Source organism: Pangasianodon hypophthalmus, chromosome 20 (genome assembly GCF_027358585.1).
Source record: "Pangasianodon hypophthalmus isolate fPanHyp1 chromosome 20, fPanHyp1.pri, whole genome shotgun sequence".
Lineage (NCBI taxonomy): Eukaryota > Metazoa > Chordata > Actinopteri > Siluriformes > Pangasiidae > Pangasianodon > Pangasianodon hypophthalmus.
The window spans coordinates 6,953,195-6,966,682 of record NC_069729.1 but is presented as its reverse complement, the minus strand read 5'-3'; the positions used below and the strand labels follow the sequence as shown (position 1 = coordinate 6,966,682).

General features: G+C 40.1%; 1 protein-coding gene across 1 annotated transcript; it reads left to right on the top strand.

The window, feature by feature from the left end:
* The first annotated feature begins 3,179 nt into the window (after positions 1-3,179).
* On the top strand, positions 3,180-11,966 carry dyrk3 (dual specificity tyrosine phosphorylation regulated kinase 3). The gene is made up of 3 exons (XM_026935639.3): positions 3,180-4,211; positions 5,836-5,951; positions 8,094-11,966. The coding sequence occupies exons 1-3, from the start codon at positions 4,169-4,171 to the stop codon at positions 9,681-9,683; spliced, it is 1,749 nt and encodes a 582-aa protein (XP_026791440.1). The 5' UTR covers positions 3,180-4,168; the 3' UTR covers positions 9,684-11,966.
* Positions 11,967-13,488: the final 1,522 nt, after the last annotated feature.

Sequence of the window (13,488 nt, the reverse complement as noted above, 5' to 3'; positions counted from 1 at the left end):
AGGCATGCTGTTGCAGGCTTGCCCAATTTAGCACAACATGCTACACCACATCGTCTCCTCTTACTCCTCTGCTGTTAATAGTCTAACCATGCTTGCTAAGACACGTTTATGTTATATGAAAGAGAATGTTAGCTTACATGACCCAGGACAGGATGCTGTGTCCTGTATCCCTGCATTATATTTTAATCCAAATCACTATTGTCATTAGTTCTGAAGTTGAATTGGGGAAATCCTTTGCAGGAGTGGAAACATTTTAATAACTGTAGTTCAGACTACTCATGGCATGAGCTACTCATGACAAATCATCTATTAATGACAAAATGAAAAGGGGACGCCCTGGATAAAACTCACCCTGCGTCCTACCTTGTTTCTGAAGGATTTTTTGGGTATCTTTCCAAAGAAGTTCTACTTGGAAACGTTACTGAAAGGGAAAATCTCTGTTTTCTGATTCTGGGTTGAATTTTTAAGGGTTCCCACAAGATTTGGAGTCTGTTGCATTGCATTGTGGGATTTCCTGTGCATAATGGATATTCTGGACCTGGCTACAGAATTGCAAAACTCCCAAAATAGTGCACTATATAAAGAAAAAGCTGAGCTAAAGTGTGTTATACAGTTGAAGCCAGGCTAAGGATAAAGACATTCAATCTTAGTTTTTCATAACTCCACACATTTCATGTTACCATGCATTTCTTCTGGCAAGTCAGTTAGGGTGTTTGTTCACATTAGAGGTCAGAATTCCAGTGGGTCAAAATTTACATACACTAATTTGTCTCTTTAAAGTGTCTAGAAGATTACTGCAATACATGGAATGAGCAAGGAGGAACAAGGAGGCCTACAAACCTGACTGAGTTACACCAGTTCTGTCAGGAGAAATGGGCAAAATGTCTGGCGAAGTATTGTGAGAAGTTTGTGGAGGGCTACCTCAAGAGATTGATTCAAGTTAAGCAATTAAAAGGCAACGAAACCAATAACTAACAAAGTGTATGAAAATGTTTGACCCATTAATAGTGTGATATAATAAATTAAAGCTTAAATAAATCTGTTTCTGTGCTATTATTTTAAACTGTCCTCAGCAGAGGACATGCATGGTAACATGAAATGTGTGGAGTTGTGAAAAACTGAGTTTGAATGTCTTTAGCTTCAGTGTATGTAAACTTTTAGCCTTAACTCAAAGTCGTATATATTTTACAGTAAAAAGGGTCCCTGTCTATGAAAATTTGACAACCTCTGCCCTGTGATGGTAATTTTTCAGTGAATCAGATTATTTGACTCACCTCATTGATGAGTCGACTCTTTCTAACCTGGACAAATGTAAAGGTATTATGACCAGTGACTGTTCTTTGCCAAACTATGATTAATATTGTTTCAGGACATTGTACTCTACATTCTTATTAACGATGTTACTCTGCATTGCATTTTCTAAGAAATATTTACATAATCATCAAATCAGCAAGGCACTAAATGTTCATTGATAAATACAGTAAGCATCCCTGCATCAGTGTTATTGTACCTGCTGCGTTTCATTAAGAAAATTCATTTACAGTTATCCTGAAAACTTCTCTAATACTTTGATTACATACTGTAGGCCTATATCTTGAACAAGCAACAGTGCAGCCAGATCTCTCCTGTTATCTGCCTTATTAACATAACTCTGAGTCAAAAACACAAGTCATATATAATATTCTGCTCTCACCTAAAGTTCACCTACAAGAGCTGACTCATAGAATGAAATAAGAAGGAGAGATTTAAGGGGGAATAGCCATTTTTTTAAAATTCCTTTTGTACAAATAACCTGGAAGATATGTAGAACATGATAAAAAAAATCACTGGATTAAGTCCTGGTCTTAGAAAAAGAATTTGTGTTTGGATGCACCTCGTATAAGTCATTTGATAGACACTATATTCTAAGGGCCACCGAAGATCCTGGGGGCGGAGCTTTATGAACATGGGCAGGAATCATTCAAATGAACCCACCTAACCATTAGAGACCTAATCTTGAAAAAAAAAGACAAATCTTACATAATGCACCTTTAAAATGGAAAATAAAATGGAAATTGAATACACTGTGCTTTAGGACATACATACAGTCTTTTGTTCTAAACTGATATAGCCATAAGTATGTGGACACCTGAGCATCACAGCAATATATGGGCCTTCCCTGAACTGTTGCAACAAAGTTGGAAGCATTGTATATGATGTCTTTGTATGTTGTAGCTTTAAGATTTCCCTTCACTGGAATTACAGGGCGAAGGGCCAAACCTGTTCTTGCATGATAATACCCCTGTGCACAAAGCGAGGTCCATGAAGACATGTTTTGCCAAGGTTGGAGTGGAAGAATTTGAGATCCCTGACCTCAACCCAACAGAGGACTTTTGGGATGACCTGGAATGCTGAATGCACTCCAGAACTCCTCACCCAACATCAGTGCCTGATCTCACTAATGCTCTTGTGGCTGAATGGACAACAATCCCCACAGCCACGCTTCAAAATCCAGTGGAAAGCCTTCCCAGTAGAGTGGAAGTTATTATAACAGCAAAGAGGTAAATCTGGAATGGGATGCTCAAAAAGCACATGCGGTCATGATGATCAGGTGTCCACATACATGGCTATATCAGTTTAGAAAATTTTGAATCCAGTTTAAGATTCTTGTGATTACATTTAGAGCCCTGCATGGTCAGGCACCTGCGTATAGTACAGAGCTATTGCGGCCATACAGTAATATTAGGAATCGGAGGTCCTCTGATCAGGGATTGCTGGTTGTTCGTGGCTCTAGGCTCAACACAAAAGGAGACTGTGCTTTTAAGGTTGTAGCTAATAAACTTTGGAAATCTCTCCCCTTGGATTTAAGATCTGTGGACACCATGGACACCATTGAAAAAGCAGCTGAAGTCCCATTTGTTTACATTTTTTTTTTATTGTACTTTTAATTTACTGGGAAGCACTTTGTGACGTCTGATCTCGAAAGGTACTATAAAAATACATTTTACTTCCTTATTATATACTGTATCTATTTATCTATTATCTGTTTATCTATCTATCTATTTCGTATTTTTTGATCAATCAGGAAGTGCAACTTTCAAACGAGCTCGTGCGAACACTGTGGCGTGTAAACCACGCCCCCTCGGCTCATTCCCCGCCCCCGGGACTTCCCCTTACTTTGTCTGTTGATGACGCGTTTCTAAAGCAAGCAGAAGACGCGCTTAGCAACAAGCTAAGAAAGCACATCTGTGAACTCTGCTTAAAGTCGAGCGCGTACACACGCTGAGGGCTTCCGTCTTCTGGAGAGCCCCACTTTCGAAGACGGAGTCGACATTTCTGGAATAAACGTGTTGACAATGTCGTGAGTTCAGCTCACTGTACTAAAAAAAAAAAAAAAAAAAAAGGGACAAGTGGTTTCTCTGAAAAGAGAAGCGAATGTTTTAGTTTTAGCGAGACGTTAGCTAGCCTGGAGCTAGCATGTGTTGAAAAGTACGAAGTATCTGGCTAGTAATCCCACTTTCGACCTTTTCCGACGATTGGGATGGTGCTTTTGATCGACGGAAGTATCCATACTGTGAAAGGGTTGAAGAGAGAGCAGGGTGGACATCTCTGCTGGATTTGGACTCGTTCAGGGAGCGGCGCTCATGTGGATGTGGATGTAGATGTAGATGTGGATGTGTGTTTTTGTTCTGCTGCAAGCTGACGGAAACGCGTTTTCCCTTTAACCCCTGCAATTTCCAGTCTCTGGAGGAAAGAAAAAGCACGTCATTTACAGAAGAACGAATCACCTGGTTTGATTTGAGTCGATTATTATTATTATTTTTGTATTAAGCTTGCTAATTTAGGTTTAGCATTTCCCACAGCTCATTGGCTTAGAGCCAGCACTACTACACTGGCTTAGCTGAGAGGATCTGGCCTGTAAATACTCCTGCCACTGTGAACTCTGCAATCCAGGTCCACAGAACAGGGGCATTAAAAAGAAATTGTGAATGATCATGGCTCTGTTGTGCATTGCATAGAGCTTGGTTCACATCTAACTAACAGATTCAACAGGACAAGATTTCTAGACATGACCTAAAGCTGTAGTGACATTAATCCAGTTAATCTAGAGGAAGAGGAACTCTTGCAAAGACAAAAAAAAAAAAAAACAAGAAACATTTCATGGTGACTGCAATAATTCTCCACAAGCATGATGATCCTGAGCAGGAAACCAGATGGTCCGGTCACAGCAGGTAATTGGACATTTATGCCTCATGTATTACGATGCGAAATTTAATCCCATGTGGTGTTAGGTTGATCTTGGACCAGTTTCAGCTTCGTCTGTTACTTGCAGCCAAGTCGAAACCACTTCTTTCTGGCGTTTAAAGTGAACAAACTGCTTCTGTTTCTTCTGGACTGTGCAGAACGTTCTGTATCAGTCACGTGACTCCGCCATTCCCATAATAAACAGTATCTAATGATCTAATGTTTTGCTCTGCTGGTGCATATCAACACCACTGTCTGTAGCACCACTGTTATATCACATCCTGCATTCTTTTTAGTCCATGCCACCACTACGCTAAATGAAGTGATTTCCTTAGTAAGATCTGATCTAGCTTTTTTCTAAAATGATCCTTCCTTCTTGCACAGGCTTATTTCTCATTTTTTCGAGGAAGCCACTGAGAGGCTGTTGACTTAAATATGTGATGGATTCATCCTAAACCCCTGCACACAATGTTTAAAGATTCTGTGCTAACTGTTTTTAAAGTCCCCATGAAATCAAAATTGTTGCTTTAGAGCTTTTTGGACAGGTCACTTAGTGCTGTACAGATACAGGTACTTTCCTGAAGATATCTGTCCCAAGCCTGTAAATAAACTGCGGGTTTCATTACAGGAGTTTGCGGGTTGTCTGTGTAGTCATGGTTATCCAGCTTCCTGCATGTTATTCCCCTTTCAAACAGTCACTTGTGTGTATATCTGCACTCATCCCCCCTCCAAAATGTTGCTGTTGTCTCAAACATGTACAGCTGTTGTGGGCTGCGCTAACTGTGATGGTGTAACAGTTTAATATATCTAAACGAACAGTTTAATATACAAATCCAAGCTACCAATCCAAGGAGTGGTGGTTTTGACAACAAGCTCTGTTTAAACTTGTGGCTTTTTATTTAGCCGGTTTAGACTTTTAGCAAGTCAATCAAACCCTTTGATACGCTTGCACATTGACTTCCAGTTTCTGAAGGAAGCATGTCAGCATCCGGGAAATCAAATCACAACTCTCATTGGGCACTTTAATACACTAATTTCATCTGTAAATCTGTCTAGAACAGAGATGTCATACTCTAGTCCTGGAGGGTCACAGCACATATACCATACAGATAATCAGCAGCTATTTCTCAAGGCCTTTATGGGCTGAATGTTTTTGTATCAGATGAAGGAAAACAAATCCTTGCCACCTTCCAAGACTTAACTTTTGTCACACCTGGTCTAGGAGCATATGCAGTTCACATTATCCACTCTGCTTCCTAAACAAGCTGGTTTAGGCCTTTAATGGGCTTTAAGCAGCGTAATGGGACCAAGGTGTAGAGTCCGATGAACTCCCAGTGAGTCCTAATAAGTCGTCGGCTGCTACATTGTGATCTCGAGAGACGGATGTTGACTAGGTTGTGAGGGAAGCCTGTTTTCTGAGCACCTGCAACTTGGTTACATTGTTCCCAGGAGTTTTTTTTTTCTACTTGCCACTATTGTGTTGCTCATTCCCCCTACATCAGTTACACAGCCATTGATTTGTTTGATGTAGCAGCAAAACACAAGTTTGTGTATGAATTGGTTATGTTGTAACCTAGTGTCGTGGTGTGTGTGTGTTTGTGTGCCTCACAGCTCGACACGGGGACGGACTGTACGACTCTTACATGCGCACGGACCACATAGTGAATGAAGAAGCTGACCTGAACGGACAGAGCCCTGGCGCCCTGCCCCCTTTGCACAAACACACAGTGAGTGCACACTTCCTCTTTTTCAGTGATTAGACTACCATGCACATCCTTTTGGTCATCCAGACAGCAGGGACGTGGATGTTCAGTTTCCTCTTTTGTCATTTAAGCAGGAAACTGTGTCAGATTCTGACGTAAGAACGTAAGAGATTGACGTCCGTAAGTAAACACATGTTTACTTCAGTGCACAGAAATGTACTTTCAGTTGCACAAGTAAGCTAGCCTGAGTTAAGTAAGTAAGGAATAAAACACTTCAGGATGTGATGTTACAGAAAAATAATCCGTGCCACGGTGGGTTGGTGCTATTACCACTCCAAAGTGGATTATTTTCCTATAACAGCGTATTCTGAAGTGTTGTATTCTTCTTATTCCCCAATGATATGTCAATGTTTACAAATTCTTATTTATTAATGAACAACCATAATTAATCATTATTATTACACAATAACCATCATTATTATTTAAACTATTATCATATTATTAATTGTGCTTTTTATCCGTCTATAGTTACATTTATTGTTGTGGAACGTCCATGAGACAAGAGAGTTCCTGTTGTAACTTCTGTTGTAGCAATTATAAACAGTTGTTCCCCCACCAGCCTCTCTTTTCTCCTTCCTCTTGAGGTTAACAAGGCAAAAAATATCCAACTTGTCATGTCCTGAAGACTTTCCTCTGGTGGAAAACCTACTGACTGTTACAAAGTGTTGACACAGAATGTTAAATAAATGTTTCCTTAAAAAACCTTTATCATATCACCGATTATATGTTTTTCTTCGTCAAATAAAGAAAAAACTTTTTTTATTTGTTTAGTATATGGCTTCCCTGTGAGCAAGCTGTTACTATAGAAACAATAACATATTAAAATGAGTGCATTTATATAATCATTTCTGTTTACAGTCAGCAATACTGTTGAAGCTGCTGTTATAGAAAATTATTCACCACATTCTGACCAATCAGATTCAAGAATTGTGTAAGCCCCTTTTAGACCTTTTTGATTACATGATGATACATATCAACTGGGATAGTAAGAGTCCAGTAATCCATGTGCTTATATAATAACTAATTAATTAATAATTAAATAGTACTTAATCATAATAAGTCCATTGCTGTATAATCCTTTTGATTTTAGCTGGCACAATGCCTTGACAGTTGGCAAACCCACAGTGAATGAGTTGATCAGTAAATGCTGCGCCTCAGATGCTCAATAAACAATTGTGAATTGGACCATGTGTGCTGTGCGTGAGATTTTCTGGCACGTGGGATTAGAACATGTGCTGCTGTCATACTAACTGCTGTGCCAATCGCTCCATGCTCACCACTTAGGTTTTTTTTTTTGTCCAGTTTACTTGTAGTTATGAGTTCCCCTGGTCAAACTGTAATAATAAAAATAGCTGGCTATGATCACCAGTGTCTGGCAGTGGACACCTGATTTATTTGTCTGGTCTCAATGCATACAAATCTATTTTAGTCCCTCTTTTCCTCAGGACTGATTCCAGCCCCCTCTCAGCAGCAGTGTTTGGCATTCACTTTGAAGATTTTTTTTTAAAAACTGGTTTATCTACATGATAGTTTCTGCTCCTGTGTGCAAGTCTTTTGTGTGAATTTCTTGAATGTGTTTTTTTCCTCAGTGTAGTGGTGCTTTTAAGTTTTTCTTACCTTGAATAGAAATTGGAGCTGAAAGTTGTAAGGTGCATTAAACATTCTAAATGTTGCATTATTACCATATGCAGCTGCAAAGTATGAAGTATTTTTTTATGGCATGCATTGAAATACCAAATCTAATTATATACTTGGGCTACTTTTTTTTTTTTTTTTTTTTTTTTTTTTTTTTTTTTTTTTTTTTAAACATGAGTCTTCACTCATGAGCATTCCAAAGTAGTAAAACTGTGTGAGGATGACATGATATTGTGAGGGATTCTTTAAGTATCCCACATTTATAGATCTTTAGCCCACTTGATTAGACAGGTCTTTTTGATTTAGTGCTCCTTTTTTCCATTTTGGATTAAGTATAAGGAGCTTGTACTTTGGGTACAGACCCATTGGGTCTGATGCAATCAGTTAGAAGCTCTGTTCTTTTAAATCATCTTTACCTTACTCAGCTTGCTTTTTGTTTTGTATAACCCTCCTCCTCTTGTTTTTCTGAAGGCTGTGAACAAGCCAACGATGAAGGATCACCTTGGGGTCCGAGGAGGTCAGATGAAGGTGAAGTACCTATATGAGGATTTTTACAACCGCAAGCCCAATGGCGTGAGCCAGCACAACGGTACCAGCCAAACTCCTGCCAAGCCCCAGTCTGTTCTCTCCAAAGAGCGGAGCGTGGACAGCAACAGTTCAGCCAAGTCCTCTGAAAGCTCAGTGAAGCCAACCAAGCTGGGGGTGCCCCTAACCCCAGAGCAGGCAGTGAAGCAGTATAGGCAACAGTTGAATGCACTAGAACAGCAGGAGATCCTCAATTATCCTGAGATCTACTTCGTGGGACCAAACGCCAAGAAGAGACAAGCAGTTGCAGGAGGCTCTAACAACTCTGGATATGATGATGACCAGGGAGGCTATATCCATGTGCCGCACGACCACATTGCCTATCGTTATGAGTTCCTAAAGGTAATCGGTAAAGGAAGTTTCGGTCAAGTGGCGAAGGTCTACGACCATAAGTTACACCAGCATCTTGCTCTAAAGATGGTGCGTAATGAGAAACGCTTCCACCGGCAAGCAGCAGAGGAGATCCGAATCCTGGAGCACCTGAAAAAGCAGGACAAGACAGGCAGCATGAACGTAGTCCATATGCAAGAAAACTTCACCTTCCGCAATCATATCTGCATGACCTTCGAGCTGCTTAGCATGAATCTCTACGAACTCATCAAGCGCAACAAATTCCAGGGCTTCAGCCTGCCTTTGGTACGCAAGTTTGCCCACTCTATTTTGCAGTGTCTGGAATCTTTGCACCGCCATAAGATCATCCACTGTGATCTAAAACCAGAGAACATTCTTCTCAAGCAGCAGGGTCGGAGTGGTATCAAGGTCATTGACTTTGGCTCCAGCTGCTTTGACCACCAGCGTGTCTATACCTATATTCAGTCCAGATTTTACCGAGCACCTGAGGTCATTCTAGGCTCACGCTACGGCATGCCCATAGACATGTGGAGCTTTGGCTGCATTCTTGCTGAGCTTGTGACTGGGTACCCTCTCTTTCCAGGTGAGGATGAGGGTGACCAGTTGGCCTGCATGATGGAGCTATTGGGCATGCCCCCTCAGAAGCTTTTGGAGCAGGCCAAGCGTGCCAAGAACTTCATTAACTCCAAAGGCCACCCACGTTACTGCACGGTCACCACACTCAGCAACGGCACCTTGGCGCTAAACGGGAGTCGCTCTCGGCGAGGCAAGATGCGGGGACCCCCAGGCAGCAAGGAGTGGCTGACAGCGCTCAAGGGCTGTGATGACCCCACATTCATTGACTTTCTGAAGAAGTGTCTGGACTGGGAACCCAGTACTCGCATGACGCCAGTTTTGGCCTTGCGACACCCCTGGCTCTACAAGAGGCTACCCAAGCCTGTGCCTGGGGGAGAGAAGACCTTGGTACCCAAGCGGATTACCGAGCATAGCACTTCCTTCCCCAGCATCGTCCCTAAGGTTCCCCCTGTAATGGGCCCAGCCAACAACAAACTGAGGACCAACATGATTGGGGACTCTGGTGGGAATATACCGTTGCGTACAGTGCTACCAAAGCTCGTTTCGTAGAGCTGATCACCTGTTCAGGGATAAAGACAAAATTGTAGCAAAATTTTTAGTGGTGGATTTAATTTGTTTTTGTTTGCTTTTTAAAATAATGAGTGGCAATACTCAGTGTTTTGACTTCGGTTTTTAAAATAACGAAGCACAAAAAGATAAATTTTTATATGGCAGTTAAAAAGTAGTGTTTGTTTTCTTCAAATGGCCTTTGAAAGGGCATTTGGAAATTTACGAATTTAGTTTTGTTTTTACACTTTTTTCAGGAATGGAATGCTACTCAAGTGCACAAGTGGGTGAAAATATTATACTGTCCTCTTAAGCGTTTTACACTATTTCTGCTAATACAAACTCTTTATCTAAGGGCTGCCTTTTAAATCGATACTGTAAAGGGCTTAGAAAAATACTAGGTGTTTTGAATGATCTTAAAATCTAATCAGGCCTTCTGAGATGTATCTACAGCAAAGAGCCTCATTCGATTGCCCGCGGTTCAAGTAGTTCTCTGATTTAGAAAACAAATTTTATATATAATGACTTTAATTTATCAATTATTACAGTGATTTTGGATTTTCTTCTCTCTCTGCTCAGAATCGGGACACTAGAGCATGAGTCATGTGGAAGTTCTGTCCTCATGTGCTCCTTTAAGCCAAAACACTGTGCATTGCCAGAATGAACCAGACTCTAGTCTGTCTGTAGCAGGGAGATTTTAATTTCCTTCTTTTCTCCTCTTACAAGAAGCTGTTGCAAAAGAGAACGTAGATGTGCTACGGTGAGATAATAAGGAAGTTAGTTTGTGTTGGGAGGAGCATAGTGCACCAGGGTTGTGTGTTTTTTTTTGTTTTGTTTTTTTTTTTTTTTTTTAAGAGCATAGAAAATTCTGTTGGTTTTTGAAAGCTGTCAGTCAGGTTGTACTTGAAAGAAATAAGCAAGATGACAAGTGGGCCTGTATGTATACATTCAGGAAGTTTGCACTTTCAAGAAGTGGCTGTGACCTAGAAAGGGATCTATGTTCCTGGCCATGTTATCTCTAAACCATTTATTGCTGGATTTAGATCCAAACCAATCAGGGAGCTCTGTACATCATAGATCATATCACATCATATCAGCTTCCCTTCTTTTTAAAACTCAGAAGCTGAGAATTCCTCACTGGTTCAGCTTGGAAGCCTGCTGTTGTGTCTTCTGACAAGGCTCTACACTGTGAGCGGTTTTCTTGCCTTGGTTTTTTTCTACTCTCTTCCAATATAACACTAATAGCTTCCTCCTCATGCACTCACACTCTTGGCTGCACCACAGAGCACGTAGCCATGCAAATTTTTTTTACTTATAGGGAAGGGTTTTGATAACCGGAAACAACTGATTCAACAGAAGCACAGCTGTTTGTTGACACTGCCATGACTTATCACACTTGCTGGCCATGAACTGACACAGAATGCTTAAAGACTAGTTGTTATGAGGAAAAGACTATTTTAGAAACTGAATGGTGCTGACCTTATGGCCCCCTCACTTGCATGCTGTGCCTATAATGTGCATCGGTGTCCTTAGGACCAATGAGTTTAACCACAGGTGTTGTAAAAAAAAAAAAAAAAAAAAAAAAGACTGCCATAGAGTTGCATATTTGTAGACCAGAGTCAAATCACCTCTTTCTTGGGTTTTCACCTCCTCCAGGTATGCATGATTACACACAGGAAGTGTAAGCTGCTACAAGCTCATTACATTTACATTCATTTGCTAGAGTCTTTTATCCAGACTGACTTTCATCTGAATTAAGACAGGATGCAAACCAAGCAGGTGAACAGCTTAATGGTCCTATAATGGTTCTCTCACAGCACCCTAAAAGTTCTTCATTCATACCTCTTCTCTTTCTACATCATAGGGTTTCTCTTTTAGAAAAATGTAACCAATGACCATTTGCAACCCATTATTCTAAGAGTATAGGGGCAAGCACATATTAATACCCATTGTTTTATCTATTAAGTCACCTATCAAGACCAATCGATTTCTGTGAATAATGAGTGCTTCTGGATCATATCAGTTAAAAAGTGTATGGAAAATTATTGAGGCATAACATACAGCCTTTGTTAGTCTACCTCTTTGCAAATTTACTCGTCTCAGGCTCTGGCAAGATCTAGAACGATCATCATAAAGTCAAGTTGTGGCATCTTTCACTTCACTGCTTCTGACTATTAGCTTCAACATCAATATGTCCCTAATTTCATTCTCGTTTTTGGTGCATGGTCCTCTCTGTTCAGAGAACTCCACTCCTTTGCCTTTAGTTGAGTGCTTGACTAAATCACCTAGGCTCTACATACTGCCTCTCTTCCAACTTCTATACCTTCTATGATCAGGTTTTTGTTTTTTTACATCTTTTGTGTGTCTTTTCTTTTTTTTTAACCTCGACATCATTACCAGTTCGCAAATTAACTTCATTTTCAAAAAGAGGACAAAAGGACATGATGGTGTAATTTTCCCTTCTGTGGTGTGGCTTTGTAGCCATTTGCAGCACGAATATGAAAATAAGTGTAAAAGAACTGAATGATGAGAGTTGTGTCCATAAAGTAACCAAATGAGCTTGTATTAGTTTCTTTTTTTTTTTTTTTTTAAAGAAAAAAGAAGAATAAAATCAATATTAACTGCAGTTCGTTTCTTGCTGCCATTTTCCTTGTTGTTTCCTTGTGAACGTTCATTTATTGGTGTGGTAGAGATTAACTCCATGTTTATTTCACTCAAACTTCACAGACAAATCTCAGACTCTGACACCTGTGACAGCAATACTGATTGGGCAGAAAAACTCTTCAGGAATTTCTAGATGCATAACTGTCATAGCCTTATGTACTGCAGTTTATTTCGAATAGTGTTTGGGTCATGTAAAAGGAATGATGTGAATGTTTCCACATTGCCAGTTTAGTTTACCTGTTATATCACATAATGTAATAAATGACCAATTTAAATGACCAATCACTTTTTATAAGCCACGCCTACACCACAGACTCTGTGTGTGGGTGTGTGTGTGTGTGGGTGGGCAAATGTGTGTGCAAAATTAGAAAGGAAAGAAGGTGTTTTGGTGACCCTCAGGTCATAATCTATTCCATGTGTGATTTGGTTGTACTGTTTTCAGTGGCTCTGTTTAAAGGCACCAGCTACCTTTGCTTTTCCTATAGCCAGGTTGTGATGGTTATAAAGGCTGCGAAAATCAACTTCATTGCACTTAAAAGGTGAAATAAAGTGACAAAACCTCAGACTGACAGGTAAAAGGGAAACCAGTTAGTTGAAAGAGGTGGAGTCCAGCAAATGAGTTTCAGTCTGCTGAGGCTCTGATTGATTTTCCCTCTTTTCTCAGCTTCAAAATGGCTTGATATTCTCCCATACACAGCTCTCTGGTTTTCATGTTGGTTTATCCTTTTTAACAACAAATGCAGTCTTCAAATGCGAACTCCAGGGTTCAAACCAAGAGTAGACATTCAGAACTATCAATTGTTAAACCAGTCAATCTAACAGGGCACACGTGGGCAATAAGAAACACCTGTCAGTCAAATGTTCTAATATTTTTCACTTGAAAAATGGGTGTATTCAATTGAAAGGCGCCATGTTCTAAGTTGTTTAACACATCTAGATGTAAATACCAGGAAACGAAAGCTGAAATTCTGATCTATCATCTCATAGTCATCTTTTGATCTTAAACCTAAATGTCTTCAGAGGCTGGCAAAAAAATACTTTCTTAGGGGAGTGTATGTTGTCTTAAGAAATTGGCTGAATGAAGGTACCTTGAAAGGGTTCTATGCAAACATTCATTTCATGCCTCTGAATAGTCTCAGTAGGT